The following is a 15,477-nucleotide window of genomic DNA, read 5'->3' as shown; positions in this document are numbered from 1 at the left end:
TCGATTTCAAAACTTTGGAAGTGTTTTTGAGCAAACAGACAAACAAGTTTGATTGATGTAATGTTCTTTGAATAAATAGTTCGGGCGGAAAATGGGAATGGGAAAATATTCATATTTTTTAATTTGATGCCTGGCGATAGAATCAGTACACTAATTTCTTTAAAAAATATTTAATTTTATACTTCTTCATTCAATCAGAAATGCCTTTGGACAGCAAACGGGAAAGCATATTTTGTCCGTAGAAAAATGTATTTTTCTTTCGGCTGCATAAGAAAAGCAAGCTCAATGGTCATTTAATTCCAAATAAACTGTTCGTGTGACTGTCACACAAACTGTCTCGTCATTTATTTCACTTATCGAAATGATAAACAGAGTTTCGTGTATTCAGCTTTTTGTCGGTCACGCCAATGTGGACTGCAACAAAAAGTTGGGAGTTGTTGACACGTTCTCAGCCGTTTCAAATGAACGTATAGAGTTATAGTTACATTTTGTCATCCCTGTGAAGTGCTTTTAGTGTTTACGTCGCAAAAAATATGATGTTCTAGGAATAGCGCTTTGTTGGGGCTCGGTAATTAGTTCATTGTCGGGGAGTAACATGGCGATGACATTGTCTGGAGTCAATGTGATTAACTGAAACGAATCGCGATTTTAGGCTTTATTTGTGGACCCATTGACAAAGATAGATGATAAATTAGTTTTATGTATTTGTTTAACGTAAATTGAAATGGTTTTATTTACGTATAAAATGGTATATGTAGAAAGTGTTTGAAATTTTGATATTAAATTCAAATGCCTTACTGTAATACCCTCTGAAAATGGGCGAAAATGTTTTGAAGATGATGCAACATGTGAAATATACAAAGTCATTTCAAAGACAATTCCAAATAATCCATGGTTTCAACTGTACTTGCAGTATCAGGACAGTAATTTCAAATTCTACATAAAAACATATAATTTATTATGAGTTCTGGTATTTTTTCTTTATTTTAAAGGTTATTTTAAACAAATTCAATTTTTTAATTAATTCTTATCTTCATGCACATAATAGTTAATAACTTTAACTGCTAATAGTATGGAAGACAACTGCTCTACGGACTACATACAGGTCAATATTTTTCAAAAATTAAAAAAAAATGGTTAACAGTAAACCGGTACAGTGTATGTGGTATACAATTATTGTAGTCATATTATATTGGTAATTTTAAAATTACTTATAGGCAGGCCCATTCCTAGAAATTTTCATAGTAAAAAAATTAATTTAATATTTAGTTTACAATGCTATTTGTTAAATAGATTCGACTAATGAAACGTATTAAAAAGAAATTGTTAAATTTGTTTTAAGTGTTTATAACGGTGGTTATGGTTGGAAAAAATACCTCCTAAAAATGGAAAATAATTGAATGTTCGTTGTTTAAAGTGCATAAATGTCATTAAGAAGAAATAAAAGGATTAAACTCGATAATTCTTTAATACAGTTAAAACAAAAGGTGATGATAACCATAACTAAACTTAAAAAATGAGGCAGACGCTTTCATACAATCTATTTTCTATATGACCTCTCATTTCAAGACACATATCCAATCTTCGCCTGACTTCTTTGTCGGCTACGTTTATTAACATTTCGCCGTTTACCTCATTACAAGCGTCTGTGATTTTTTTTTGTTCTTGTTCTTCTGTTTACCATTACTGACAAACCGACTTTCGTCCGTCCAAAGAAGGTGCCGAAAAAGGTTCTGATTAACAGTTTCTACATTTACTAGCCTGCTATATAGAATTTCGTGGATTTTGTTCGAAATACTGTAACATCTAGCTGTATTAACATTGTTTCTTACCCTTCGGTCAATTATTTGCTTTCTTCGAACGGAAAATACATCTTCATTTCGTTGCAAGGTCGCCTCCAATCTTGTAAAGGTTCTATGATCAGGAATGAGGCGCTCTGGATACCTCTCTCGATATAACTCTACAGCTTTCCTTGAATTTTTTTGTGACTAGCAGCATATCAGCTTTTTCTGGATGAGAAAACATTTTGTAAGCACAAAAGTTATATGTTTGACATTCGTATTGAGTAATGACAAGTATTTTGTGACATTTATGCACTTTAAACAACGAACATTCAATTATTTTCCAACGACTATTTGCTAATGTGATTTTTAGGTACTCCCTGTACTTAAATTTTCCCGCCCTCCTTGGTATGGAAGTTAAGAGCCGACAACTGCTTATAGGTTGTAAATAATTTAATCTGCTACATCAATGATTAGAGTTTAAAATATTTACAATAATTAAAAACTACCTATTGATTTATCAGTAAGTATACATTTATCAAGTAGATAATAATAGCACAAAGTATCAATTTTCAATTACTTTCAAATATTTAAATATGAGATACAGACGAGCATTTTATTACAGGTTTCAAATAAGCAATAGCTTGTATATTTAGCGAGATCATATTTAATTCTTCTTTCAATAAGAAAAAAGGTTTAATTTTACAATAAAAGCCAGTTAAAAAGTGGAATATTGTCTACATATAACGAAAAATAATGTAGAAAAATTTGAATATAATTAAGTGTTTTTTACATGCGTTTTTGCAGGATTTTAGTTAAATATCTTACTAAGATTATCAGTATTTTATTCACAATTCACTTTTAACAATCTTAACATTTCCTTTTTAATTAACATTATTTTCAACTGTGATTGCTAACTTAGCTGCTTCTATGCGGAAAATTTGATTTGATATTGAACTAATTCTTCTATGTAAGATTCTCTCACTATCAATGACATTCAACTATGCCTCCTTAACCTAATTATAATTTATTTAATAAAGTGCATACCTCCTCTGTTGACACATACAGAATGCAGTCTACCTTCACAATATACTGTTTTTTAAACTTTTCTTGCTAGTTTTGCTTTTGTATTTGTTTCCTTAGAATGTACTTGCACTAATATATTGTTAGATCAGCGCTCTGTTAGCAAACATTTCAGTAATGATCGGGGGGTTAACATAATGTTGTACATAGAGTTAAATTGATATTTTTGTAAAATCATTGTAGGCGAAGTCTCTATGCCTCTTCCTATACGGGTATATTGATTTTGAGGGAAACATATTCTCTACTTTTAATTTTATAGCATGGTGGTTGCGAGGTTCTGTTTAAAATACCCTATAATACTCCCATAATACTCCCCTATAGAGGGCATTCCTTTAATGTTTCTGCTTCAGTACGGACGTATGTCTAGTTTTAAATATAATAACAGCGTAATAGATGTGGGCGTAGTATATATATTCCTATTTTGGGTTAAAATTTATAACACATCAAAGCTCTCTTTGAAGATATGATATCAAAGCTAACAAATTTTCAATGAAATAAACAAATGATACAAGTTACTTCTTAAGGAGTTTGATCGGTGGGAATTAATTATCTAATTAAGAGAATTAAAACCAAGTTAACGACTCCTTCATTAATTTCTTTTACTTTCCGAAGTAAAGTTTTTAATTGACATTTAATTTTTTCATTTTACATCTTTCTTTCCAACCTTTTGAGAAATGCAGTCGATATCTCTGTTACAACTTGATATTTCAAATTAATTTGACCTTTACTAAGACTGGCATTCATTAAATTCTATACCCCACAAGAAGGGGATTTTTAAAAACATCTTGTAATAAACTACTATTCAAATTGTATTGACACTAAAATAAGGTGACTTTTAAGAAACATTCAATGCATGTAGTAATCTTGAACAACCTTGGTTTTCGTAGTAAGAAATGTTATACCAAAATTTTACACATACTTTGTATATTACACAGTAGTAGAAAACTTCTCATTCAGCAAATATTTACACTTGCGGTTTTATATAGATATTTGTTTGCGAACGAAAAAGTAGAAATATATGGCAAATATATTGACACATGAATTAACAAGTCATTTTCGATACGAAGATTGTGTAATGGTTTTAATTAGATCTTTACTTTTATGGTTGGCATAGTTGTTAGGAAAAAAAAACAACAGCCTTTTGTAGGGTCTTGGTTGGAAATGTTTTAGAAAAAAAGTCGTGGATTATATTTAATCTAATTAGTTGGATCTATAATAAAACTGAATAATTCTGGGTTATTCCAGCAGGACTGGGAGTAAATGAAAACGTATGTTATTCTGTTGAAAAACACGATTACAGAGTATATATTATAGCGCAAATATTTAAATTTGTAATTTATTTGTGTGACGTAGTATTTGCTTTCGTTAGTTGCGACGTAGAATCAACGAACGTCAGATCTAGATGACTGAATCATTTTTTGTTGTTCACATATATCGAATTTTTTAATGTTCCAAAGAGATAATAATCTAAGGGAGTTAAGTACGGAGATCTTGGAGACCATAAGCCTTGACTAATAATGAGAGCGTCATAATGTAACTGATTTGTTGTCGTAAATATTTAGTGGGACTTTAACACGGAAAAAATGTTGTAATCTACAGCTTCATGATTCAGAAAGTCTTCCTGGAATTGAAAAAAATTGAATGGATTGAATAATTTCATTTATTTTCATCTCGTTGACTATTCCCAAAGTAGGCCTCTACAATAAATTTATTGTATTCTAAGTAAAAGACTATTTTCTAACCTAAAACAGTTCGAGCCCATTATATTGAAGAAACCATTAGTATTTGCTTCATTACCACAAAACTAACAGTTAACAGATGATTAGCGTTGAAAAACACTGATTATTTTGAAGATTAACGATAAATTCAAATAAAAACGCAATCGGCGAACACAGAGAAATATAACAGCAAGCACACACGAGAAACACGGTCGTCCCTGAATTGACAGATCGTATCGGTCGGAAATCTGAGAAAACGGAAGGTAATTTTGATCATATGGAAGTAAATTTTGATATATTTGGTAACATTTACGTGTGACGTCAGTTTCAATCACTCGGTATATTGCATATTGGTATGAGTACGGTTACTCCATCCGAATATACGTCATAAATCTTTGTACTAATCAACCGAATTGTTTCAGGGTGCATTGAATGCCCAGGCAGGGACAATCTCCTAGCCAACGTTACCTGCCACTTATGCGAGAATGCCTACTACGACGCGGATGCGTATGCATGCGTGGATTTCATGGAGTGCTCCATTTTTGATTTGCTGACGCCTGCCGAAGTTATAAAATACATGATAACCTCAACCTACGATAACACAATCACGTCTATGTCCACCACCTCAACGGAGCTCACAGTCATAGATGGAATAGACCACATGTCAACCGTCATAACCGACTTCACCGACACCTTGTCGACAGACCCACTTTTTAACTCGTTCATCACCAAGGACATGGGCGACGTCTTGGTTGACGTAGACGCGATAAGTGAGATAGCGAAAAAGAGATTCGCCATCGTGAAGCAGAAATGTGAGGTCGAGTTGAAGCAAATTTTCAACCCCTACGTCTTTTCCAACAAGAAATTCTACGAGAAATTCTCGAAACAGTGTAACAGTTCCAAGCTATGTGTAGGTAAGAAGCTGGTGGTGAAGTACAAGGATCGGATTGCCAACGCCACGGGGGTGATTCTGTCTCACGTAATGGAACAACTTGTCGAATGTGTCAAAGATATTGGCGCTTTCGCCGATAATAATTGCGTTGAGAAGGAATGTCCCCTGTTAAAGTACATATGGGTTTTCAGACTGGATATAATTAAGATGCTGTCTAATTTAACACCGTACATCTTGAACACATCCAAGAGCTTCATATATTTCCTGACCACCTTCCAAGTAGACTTACTGATAACTAAAATATTCAATATTTTGGTGTCGAAATTCGCTTCTAGCGTAAAGCTAAAGGATGTGTTTGCAGCTATTTTCAAATCTTAATGTTTAGAGTCCATGATCATATAATGTATTATTCTCTTGTGGCTCAATAAAACGACTAGAAATCAGCGTTAGCAAAATTAATGGCACATCCTTTCTATCCACACCACTAAAGTAACTAGGATGTTCGAAACAATCCCCATTTTGCATATTCGATTTTGTTGTACCCCGTATCTGTTATAATAAACGGAAATTTCCCGGATTATACTCAAGCACTTTGGCAGAAATTAAATATTTACCTGGGCCGATATTATCTCATTTATTATTATCTTCCAATAAATCATGGGGCTACTATATCAATAACTAATACAGTTGAATTTATGGGTAGTGAAGTTTATTCATTTGCTGTATCAGCATACGAATTGGTCGGTGCAACGTTATTAAATTCTGGATTATTATGTTCCATGTAATAAACAGTAAATACGTAACAAATTTGACGGGGGATATAAAATGATGATAGAATTCGATTTCGATTGCATACAGGGTGTCTGATTATTAGCTGCCAACCCTGAACAGGCCGATTCTATGATCAAAATTAAGTAAAAAAGTTTATATGAACATGGGTCCCGAAATGCTTCCTAAGGGCACAGGGACCCATTGAAGAGGGAGGAATGGAAATAATTTTTTTGCAATATCTCTTAATCGCGTTGTGATAAATGAGTGTAACTTTTTCATCTTTGACTTTTTAACAAATTGGACAGCAAATTCCGTTTTCCCGAACTGTTTTACGTTAAAAAGGTACTCTTGTTTCAAATCGTTATCTTTAACGGTTATCCCACTTTGGTCAATTTCATAGTAATTTAAACAAAAAAAAATTTTTTGTTTAAATTTAATCTAATTTTAATAAAAAAATAATAATAAAAAATTAAATTAAATAAAAATTAATCCTTTAAATGGAAAAGAGAGGAAAGGAAAATTATTATTATTATTTTTTGTTTAAATTACTATGAAATTGACCAAAGTGGGATTAATTCAAGAGCGATTTTCTCAGAAACCGTTAAAGATAACGATTTGAAACAAGAGTACCTTTTTAACGTAAAACAGTTCGGGAAAACGGAATTTGCTGTCCAATTTGTTAAAAAGTCAAAGATGAAAAAGTTACACACGCAAAGTACCAAGGGCCCCCCCGTACCCACCCCAATGGACCTTGTGGAAATAAATGGATTAGTCCATCAAATTGCTCATCAAAATTTAGCTGTGTATACCAAATTTCATTCATTTATCACAACGCGATTGAGAGATATTGCAAAAAAATGATTTCCATTCCTCCCTCTTCAATGGGTCTCTGTGCCCTTAGGAAGCATTTCCGGACCCATGTTCATATGAACTTTTTTACTTAGTTTTGATCATAGAATCGGCCTGTTCAGGGTTGGCAGCTAATTATGAGACACCCTGTATCGTATAAATTGTATCTATGTAATAACAAGCCCTATGTCTGTTGTATCTTCGTTATTTTAAAACGAACACCCCGTATAATTTTGGATTCTACGTCAATTTTTAGGTGAACTTTCATAAAGGTTTATGGTATATTTAATATTTTCCAAAAAAAATAAAAAAAGCACTGCCTATTTCAAAAAGATGTGTATTTTACAATAATAAAGTTAGAGCGATAAAATTTATAGGCAATATAAACTCTAAGCTTCCCTGCCATAATTTTGTTCTCTTTCTAATGGTATACAGGGTGGGCCACCAGTAACGCCTCGGTCGCTAGTGACCAAACGGCAAATGTTATAGAAACCTGTTTAGGTGGGTATGTGTAGGTTGATTACGGCTACATTTTAAAAATATTTTGAAATATATAGGGTGTCCAGGAAAAGCGTACCATATCAAAGTTATGTATTTTTAAATGGAACACCCTGTATTTTACTGCATTTTTGAAGGCACCGTAAAAAAATAGGTGAACATTATTAGGTTCCGCATACCTAGGACTTACAATTTGTGAGATATTTCAATTTTAGTGAAAATGCAGGCATAGCGTAGAAATTTAATATTAGCAATAAAAAAAATTATTTTAAGGAAGCAGCTTTGGAGAGTCTATTTTAGATCCTTGAAGTTATAAATTGTTATATTTGTCGTCACTTAGTTTTATACAGGGTTTTCAAAAAACTGCTGAATACTTCTCTCAACTTTAAACAATTTTAAATGGGACAACCAGTATATTTTTACTTTGGGAGTTAGGAAATTTAAAACTCTTTCCCTGTACCTATCTCTTCTAGTTTTTAAGCTATTTACTGTTTTTTGTACAGTCAACGGATATCGCATAATTTCTTGCGACGATGGCAGTAAATTTTTAGTGGAACTTCAAAACAAGCACCTAATATGTCACCAGTTTATTGTTGTCGTAGAGTGTACGATAATTCAATAAACAAAGAAATCTAAATAAAAAATTTAGATAAATTTGGAACGAATACACTGAGGATGAATTTTTCGAGACAAAACGTCTGAATCTGGTTCGGGATGAGGCAGTACAGTATTGGGGATCATAAAGGCTTGCAAAACATGTAATAAAATTTCTAGGGTCGTATTTAAAAAAATGAAGTTGATGATGGTCCTAGAAAGACGAAACGTTACATATAAAAATTGATTATGCCATTCGATAGAGGGCAAAAAGTGGCCATGAGAAAGTGTACTTTTTTTTTCAATATTACCTCAAATAAGGCTGAAATTAACCAAAAACGGATTTCCAAAATTTCGATTTTTTTCAAATATTTCGAAAACTAATCATGTTAGCCTTGATCTTTAGAGGCATAATGTTGGTCCCCTGATTACGCAATTTTGCCCCCATTTAAGCTACTTCGTACCTCTTACCGTAGTGAGAAGCGAATTTCTAACAGCCTGTATTCTTAAAAATATAAATTTTTGCAAATTTCTACTAATACCGTTCAGTTGGGGGGAGGAAAGGGAGTGATCTCTCCCCTTTAATTCAATTAAAACGCCGGGCATGACGCGGGATCATCATATTTCAGTTTTCCGTGGCCAAAGGCATTTAAAGTCGTTACGGGCGTCGATATTACGTTCGTTTATCATTTATTCCTCTCACGTACTCGGATGTTATTTTTTGATCCGGCTATTTCGTTTCTGTTTTACACTCGCTCTGGGAAAATCCCCCTGCACCACGAAATGTAAAATAAGTTTTAACGCGATGATTTTTCTATAAATGTAATAACTTTCGGAAAGTCTGACGGGGATTTATTGTTTCTCTTTCCGACGATTTAATATCCGGGTAGCGAGCCGGAAGATCTGAGCGCTTAATAAAATTTGGGAGGAGAATGTCACCTATATTGCGGCGGGAACTTGGCATTAGAATAAACAAACATGAATGTAGAAAAATGACGGCGGAACGACAAAGAATAGTTCTTCCTTTTTTTAATAAAAACTATTAAATGTTTTGTGTTGCCAGCATGTCTCATTTGTTCCTGTTCTAGTTTAATCCCGGGAAAGTTTTGGAGGAAAAATTGTTTCCGTTTCAATTTTATGTAGGATGGACCTTATTTATGTACAGGGTGTCCCAAAGTTCGCGTCTCGGGACCATAACAGATAAACGAAAACCGACAGTAAAAATTTGTTTATAGTCTGTTTAGAAATGAAAGAGAGTAATAAAAGCTTATTATGTATGCAAATCGTAAATATATGTAGTACTGGTGCTTATATTCAATATTTTTATATTATGTATTATCGGTATAGATGAGGTGTACTTTTAAAAAAACTTTGTGTGACCGGGTTGTACTAAATTGTAGCAGGTAGCTAAAATTTAATCCCCGACAATCCGTCTTTGTCTATGCCGCTTCAATTTCTCGGTCCATTTCTCTTATAAGTAAACAATATAAAAACAGCATTTCAAAACATGAGGCTACTTTAAGCATCATAACCGGGTTAAGAGGGTTTTTAGTAATTCAAATAAAATTATTCAATATTATTATCAAAATATTTATTTAAATTTAATGAATAGACTTTTATTCCACACAAAAATATATGTATTTTGAAAATTCAAATTATGGTGAGTAAATGTAGTGTTGTATAAATGTACAATAAAGAAAATAAAAAAGTAGGTATATTAAAATTCATCCTCTGAATATTCTGATGAATTATCTTCGTCTCCTAGATTGATAACGATAGGTTCCACAGTAACGTCAATTAAATTATCGAGTTCCCACATTTTCTCCTCTTCTTTTTGTACATGATGTATACATCTTTGCCAGTTATCTGCAGTTACTCGTTCCAAGGAATTTTTTAACAAAATTTTCACGTCACTTAATTTAAACGTCGTATTATTTCGCGCTACATCTCCTTTTACCTGCGCCCAGACTAATTCGATTGGGTTAAGTTCACAGTGATAAGGTGGTAACCGTAGTACCGTTATTTGGCGATTTGTTGCCATTTCATCGATAACATATTTTTTCTGATCTTTATTAAGATTGACAAGTGTCAAAAGTTCCTTTTTCACCATATTTGTTTCAAAAGAAATGTTTTTTCCGGATAACCATTGAATTATATCGGCTTTCCTCCAAGCAGTCGTAGGCGTCCGCTCGGTCTGCCGTGAATGGTAACTGGCATTATCCATGACAATTACAGACCCCGGAGGAATAAGATCCAACATCTGTGTAAAATACTCTTCGAAAACATCTGCGTTCATGTCTTCGTGATAGTCACCTGTATTTTTAGATTCAAATAAAAGTAAACCGCCATCTACAAAACCACTGGCACTACCTATATGTGTCACTATTAATCTTCGCCCTTTACCTGAAGGTGCCTTGAACCCTGTTGAAAGTCCATCCAAAAATGCTTGTCGAAAACTTTTTACATTTTTATCTTGCCATACTTTTGTTACAGTATATCCCTCGTTGACCCAAGTTTCGTCTAGATAATAAATATTCCTCCCTTCGTCACGGAATTTTCTAATTGATCTTAAGTAGGATCTTCGCCAACAAATAATTTCATCTTTATCGATAAGAACTGACTTCCTGTTCTGCTTTTCCCAGCAAAAATTCAACTCTCGTAAGACGGCCCATAATTTGCTTCTACTGATTTTTGGCAAATCGTTGTCCTCTGAAAGTTCACTTAAAATTTTGTTTAGCGTTGGTATTTCTTTTTTAAAATAAAATGAGTGTACTTTTCTGCGAATGACATTTTTGAAGAAATCATCTATAACGACTTTTGACCTCCCTGTAGATGATTTTGGGGGATTTACAGTATCTTGTTCATTTTTTGTTTCCTTTAAAAGTCTGTAGATAGTCGATTTTCCAATCCCTGTCATTTTTGTTAGCATTAGTGTTACCCGATAATTACCTGAAACGAAATATTACCACGCCCATGGCCGGTTCTTATCTCGGGGTTTTCATTGCCAAACAGACTATAGATGGCGTGAATTGAGACTCGCTCAGGTTCGTTTTGCAAATGAAATTTTTTTTTTCAAAATTAATAAAATAAAAAAATGACGTTATCAACTTGTTTTTTCCGCGAACATACTTATTTTTTATGATAACTAAAATCATCTACTTTTTATGAACATTTTTTGTGCAGAACTTTTTTCTCTATCTCTCCTCATTAAAAAGTTACAATAACAAACATTATATAAAAATGTGTCCTATTGTATTGGAATTAGTCATGATTACTGTGAAAACAATGGCTGAAACTGCTGTCACAAGTTTGTTTACATATTAGTTTCTGTCAAACGCTATTTCTTGAATAATAAACAAACTAGTAAATGGTTGTTATTTATCGACAGTTAAATCAGGAAAAGAACATTACACACATCGTATGGTATTTATTGATGAAAATAGCAATAAGAGTTTGATGTTTGGCTTAGGTATTACATTGTAAATAAGAAAAACTTAAAATATTATCTCTTGCATTAATGGAGATAATAATGATTATTATTTCCCGCAAATGGCTGTTTTATTACATTAATATCGAAGCAGGCAGTGAAACATAATTCACGTTTTATTTTATTTATCACGGATGGATATGAGGTACCGCATACGTCATTTTATTTACTTTACCATGCGATAAAATTTATAATAAAATGTTTATTCAGGCTTCTATGTAGTCTACTGGTCCCAAGGGTTTACCTCATAACATAAATAAATAGGTGTTTATCACATATTGGGTTTTTTATAACGTTCGTGAACGATTTACACATACGGTAGAGATTTATTATTTATACCCGATATTTGACGTTCTTAAAACAAACCCCAATAGCTCGCTTTGTGTTTTCATGCCACTGAAATAAAAATAAACCGGGAAAGTTCCCATAGCAAGCACCTCAGACGTCGATATTATAATCTAGATGAGAGTAAGAGTGACTCGAAATTACCTACTTCCTTTTAGTTTTGATAATTAGCAGTTTCCATAAACCCTAAGTTTCACTTACGGATATTATTTTGGGCTTTAGGTACAGCTTAATTGGAAATTTTTAAGGTCAAAAAAGGACAATCGAGTCAGCCTCAGTTGCTTTATACGACGAGCCGCCACTTACCAGTAAATTTCGTTAAGATAGATTTAGTATTTTATGCGTTTCAGGATAAAAATTGAATATAATTAAAACTTTTAATAGTGTGTAGTTACATCAAAAAATACTCAATTTTATTCATATCATAATCAAATATTTAAATATCTGACATTATAGTCACTTTAAAAACTGATATAATGCAGTCGTGAAATCACTAAAAAACTTAAATCGCCCTTTCTGAGGCCGTAGCCTTAGCCTTAACTTAGAATTTTTAACTAGCTCTTGTTCTTCTCGGACTAAGCTTTGTGGGGGTGGACCCCTAGGATCGCTTTGATATTAATTTTGGTTGTTGTTGTTTCTAAGACCGCTATAAACGGAATCGCTCCTCAGACAACGATGGTTCTATAACTGATCACATTCAATACTCCAAATGTTTCCAGCTACAGGGACCACTATAAAACGTCTCAGATGATCTCCATTGTCTGAGAAGTGGTTACGACGTTAGCGGCCTTAGAAACAACGACAAGAATCGAAGTCAGTATCACGGAGGCCTGGCGGGTCCGGCCTAACAGAGCCTAGCCCAAGAATAGCAAGGGCAAGTTAAAGATTCCTAGCAAATAAATTAAGTGTACCGTAAGTCTGCAACTGACGACGACCAAGATACACTTTAAATAATAGAGTAAATTCGAGGTATAGTCGATACGATATCAGTAGGAATTGAATAAAAACATTTAACTCATAAACTCTACGGAATCCATAGGCGTCCACAAAAATTTTGTCCTGTCTCGTCTAGACATACTATATTCCGAACTATATTCCTATTTAGTTGACGATATTCTCGAATTTTTTGTAAATAATTTTCTCGCAGTGCAACTATACGTCGTAAAGTATCTAAAGATTTATAATTATAATCAGGATAATCGCTTAATTTATCTCGAATTAAGTTTAAAGTAGGAACTTTATATTCCACGCCAAGCACTGCTCTCTATGACACTGACAAAGCCAAGTGAACAGCGTTTGACACCAAACTAATTATAGAATACCATGCAGAAAATTATTTACGACCTAGTGGACCAATACAGGTTTGCTTTGACGTCCAGCGCGCCGCCGTCGATTCTACATCAGGCGGACTGGTCTACCAATACCGGACTCGCCCGATGGCTATTCGAGTATAAATTACGAGACACATCATGGCTAAAGCATAGGAAGAAATTTCAAGAGAAGTGCAGACGGTCCTGTGTTTTAACAATAAGATTCACAGGTTTCAATTGATTTCGTAACAATTATACCTCGTATTTGTTTCAAAAAATGTTTGACTGTATTAGTAGATTAGCGATAAAGTCTCATCACTTACTTCAGAAACATGCATACGCCCGTACTCTCCATCGCCCTGCTGATCCCCTTCCACGAGGCCAGCATGCTGTATTTCTGCTTCGCCGTCAGCGGCAGCCTCGAGTCGACCTGGGCCGGGGGCCCGATGTCGTCCAGCTTGCTGTTGGCGTTTTCCGAGCTGCCCCTTCCCGCCAGCTTGCCGAGTTCGCACCCCATTATCACACAACTTAACTGGAGGAATTTTATCAAAGCGCACACATGCACCACAGTTCAGCGGCTGGAAGCGATCGCTCGCGGCGTACGGGCGAGTGGTCTGTTTTCTAGCAAATAGACGGCGAGGTCTTGTTCACACTACCTGCCATTAGCAGGTGTTAATTTAACACTGGTGCGTGGAGTTTGTGCGAGATCGCCGGTCGATTCTAGCAGCGGACGACCCCTGGCAAGCTGTCTCATTTACGCACTGGTGATGGCCAGCATCTGGAAAATACGGGAATCATGAACTCCGGAATCGGGAATCTTTTGTGTTTTTTTTATTCTTTTATTTACTTATTTATTTAATTAATTACACCACCCCCGTAATACAAGAATAAATTAGCGTTTACCCAATAAAACTTATAAAAACAAATTTATTATTTTATATTTATTACCATTTTGTAACGACAATTTAAAGATAATCAAAATATTTGAGGTCAGACATTAAACACCAGCGATATTCAATTCAGAATTAATTTCCCAGCAGTACTTTTTCAGATTGGTCTCAATCGGGTCTTATTGGCGTCGGGGATCGGTTTCTTGGTAAATAATGGAATTCCTGGAATAATTAAACGATTTCGCCGAAATTCCTCTAATCCGGCTTTCCCCCCTTTAACTGCCATTCTCCTTTTTTGTCGTCTTTTGATAAATTTATAGGATCAATTCTCGCAGAGGGGTCTGATACACTTTTATATCAGCGGGCGTTTACAGAAGATTGCGCCGTTAGCATTGTGATCTACTTCGTTGACCTTGATGTTGTGTATTTGTAATGGCGCCTATTGTGACGGTCGACATTAATAAAGTGCAAAAAAACTAACGCAAGGCGTTGTTTGTGACGCTATAAATGATGAATTTTATGAACAAATAAATATAAATATATGATGAACATTACATTTTATTAATTATTATCCTGTATTAGCCAGTAATGTTGCCGATGTTCTTCGGAATGAATGGCCTGTATATGTTTCAGGATGTTCTAGATTCTTTGAAATTTCTATATGCTTGTCCGTAGCGCACTTTCGACTTCTCGTGGAATAAAAATTCGCAGGCAGCATTTGCTGCACTTTCTATTTGAAAATCGCTCATTTAGAAATAATAATTCAAAGCCAGCAAAATTGCAACTTTTATGTACCTTTGTTTATAAACACCTTAGAAACGACAAAATCCAAACAACCAAGGCGACTGGAAGATTTCGAATAATGTCAAAATGAATTGATTAAGAAATGTCAAAAAATAAAACCTAATATTTATTTCATGAACCGTAAAGAACTGTGAGAGCAGATAAAATGTTATACACTACGCAGCAGTTAAGTATAATTTACCAGTCTCAGACTCTATTGCCAGCCCTCGCTTCACTCGGGCGCAAAATCGTCCTCGACTGGTAAATAATACTTACCTCCTTTATCGTGTAAATATCTATTAGTGTCTTAATTTTCTTATAAAACGCCGGCCTTAAGGATGAGATTGGATACCCATCTTTATATTTTCAGTTCCACAGACTGTACTGTTTTCTGTATTTTGAAATAAATCCCCATTCGATTTACTCCCGCATTCTTCGCTTATGAATCTGAGACGGTATATCCCAACATTGAAAAG

The 15,477-nt window shown here is 34.2% G+C and overlaps 1 protein-coding gene across 1 annotated transcript in view; it reads right to left on the bottom strand.

Moving 5' to 3' along the window:
• Nucleotides 1-15,477, bottom strand: part of LOC108912835 (neuroglobin-like) — a 76,686-nt gene that overhangs the window by 24,181 nt on the left and 37,028 nt on the right. Inside the window, exon 2 of the mRNA XM_018718227.1 lies at nt 13,652-14,106. Within this exon, the coding sequence (XP_018573743.1) occupies nt 13,652-13,845 (194 nt within the window). The 5' untranslated portion in view covers nt 13,846-14,106. The remainder of the gene's footprint in view (nt 1-13,651; nt 14,107-15,477) is intronic.

Source organism: Anoplophora glabripennis, unplaced genomic scaffold (assembly GCF_000390285.2).
Source record: "Anoplophora glabripennis isolate ALB-LARVAE unplaced genomic scaffold, Agla_2.0 scaffold321, whole genome shotgun sequence".
NCBI classification, from domain to species: domain Eukaryota; kingdom Metazoa; phylum Arthropoda; class Insecta; order Coleoptera; family Cerambycidae; genus Anoplophora; species Anoplophora glabripennis.
This window is presented reverse-complemented; position numbering and strand designations above follow the sequence as displayed.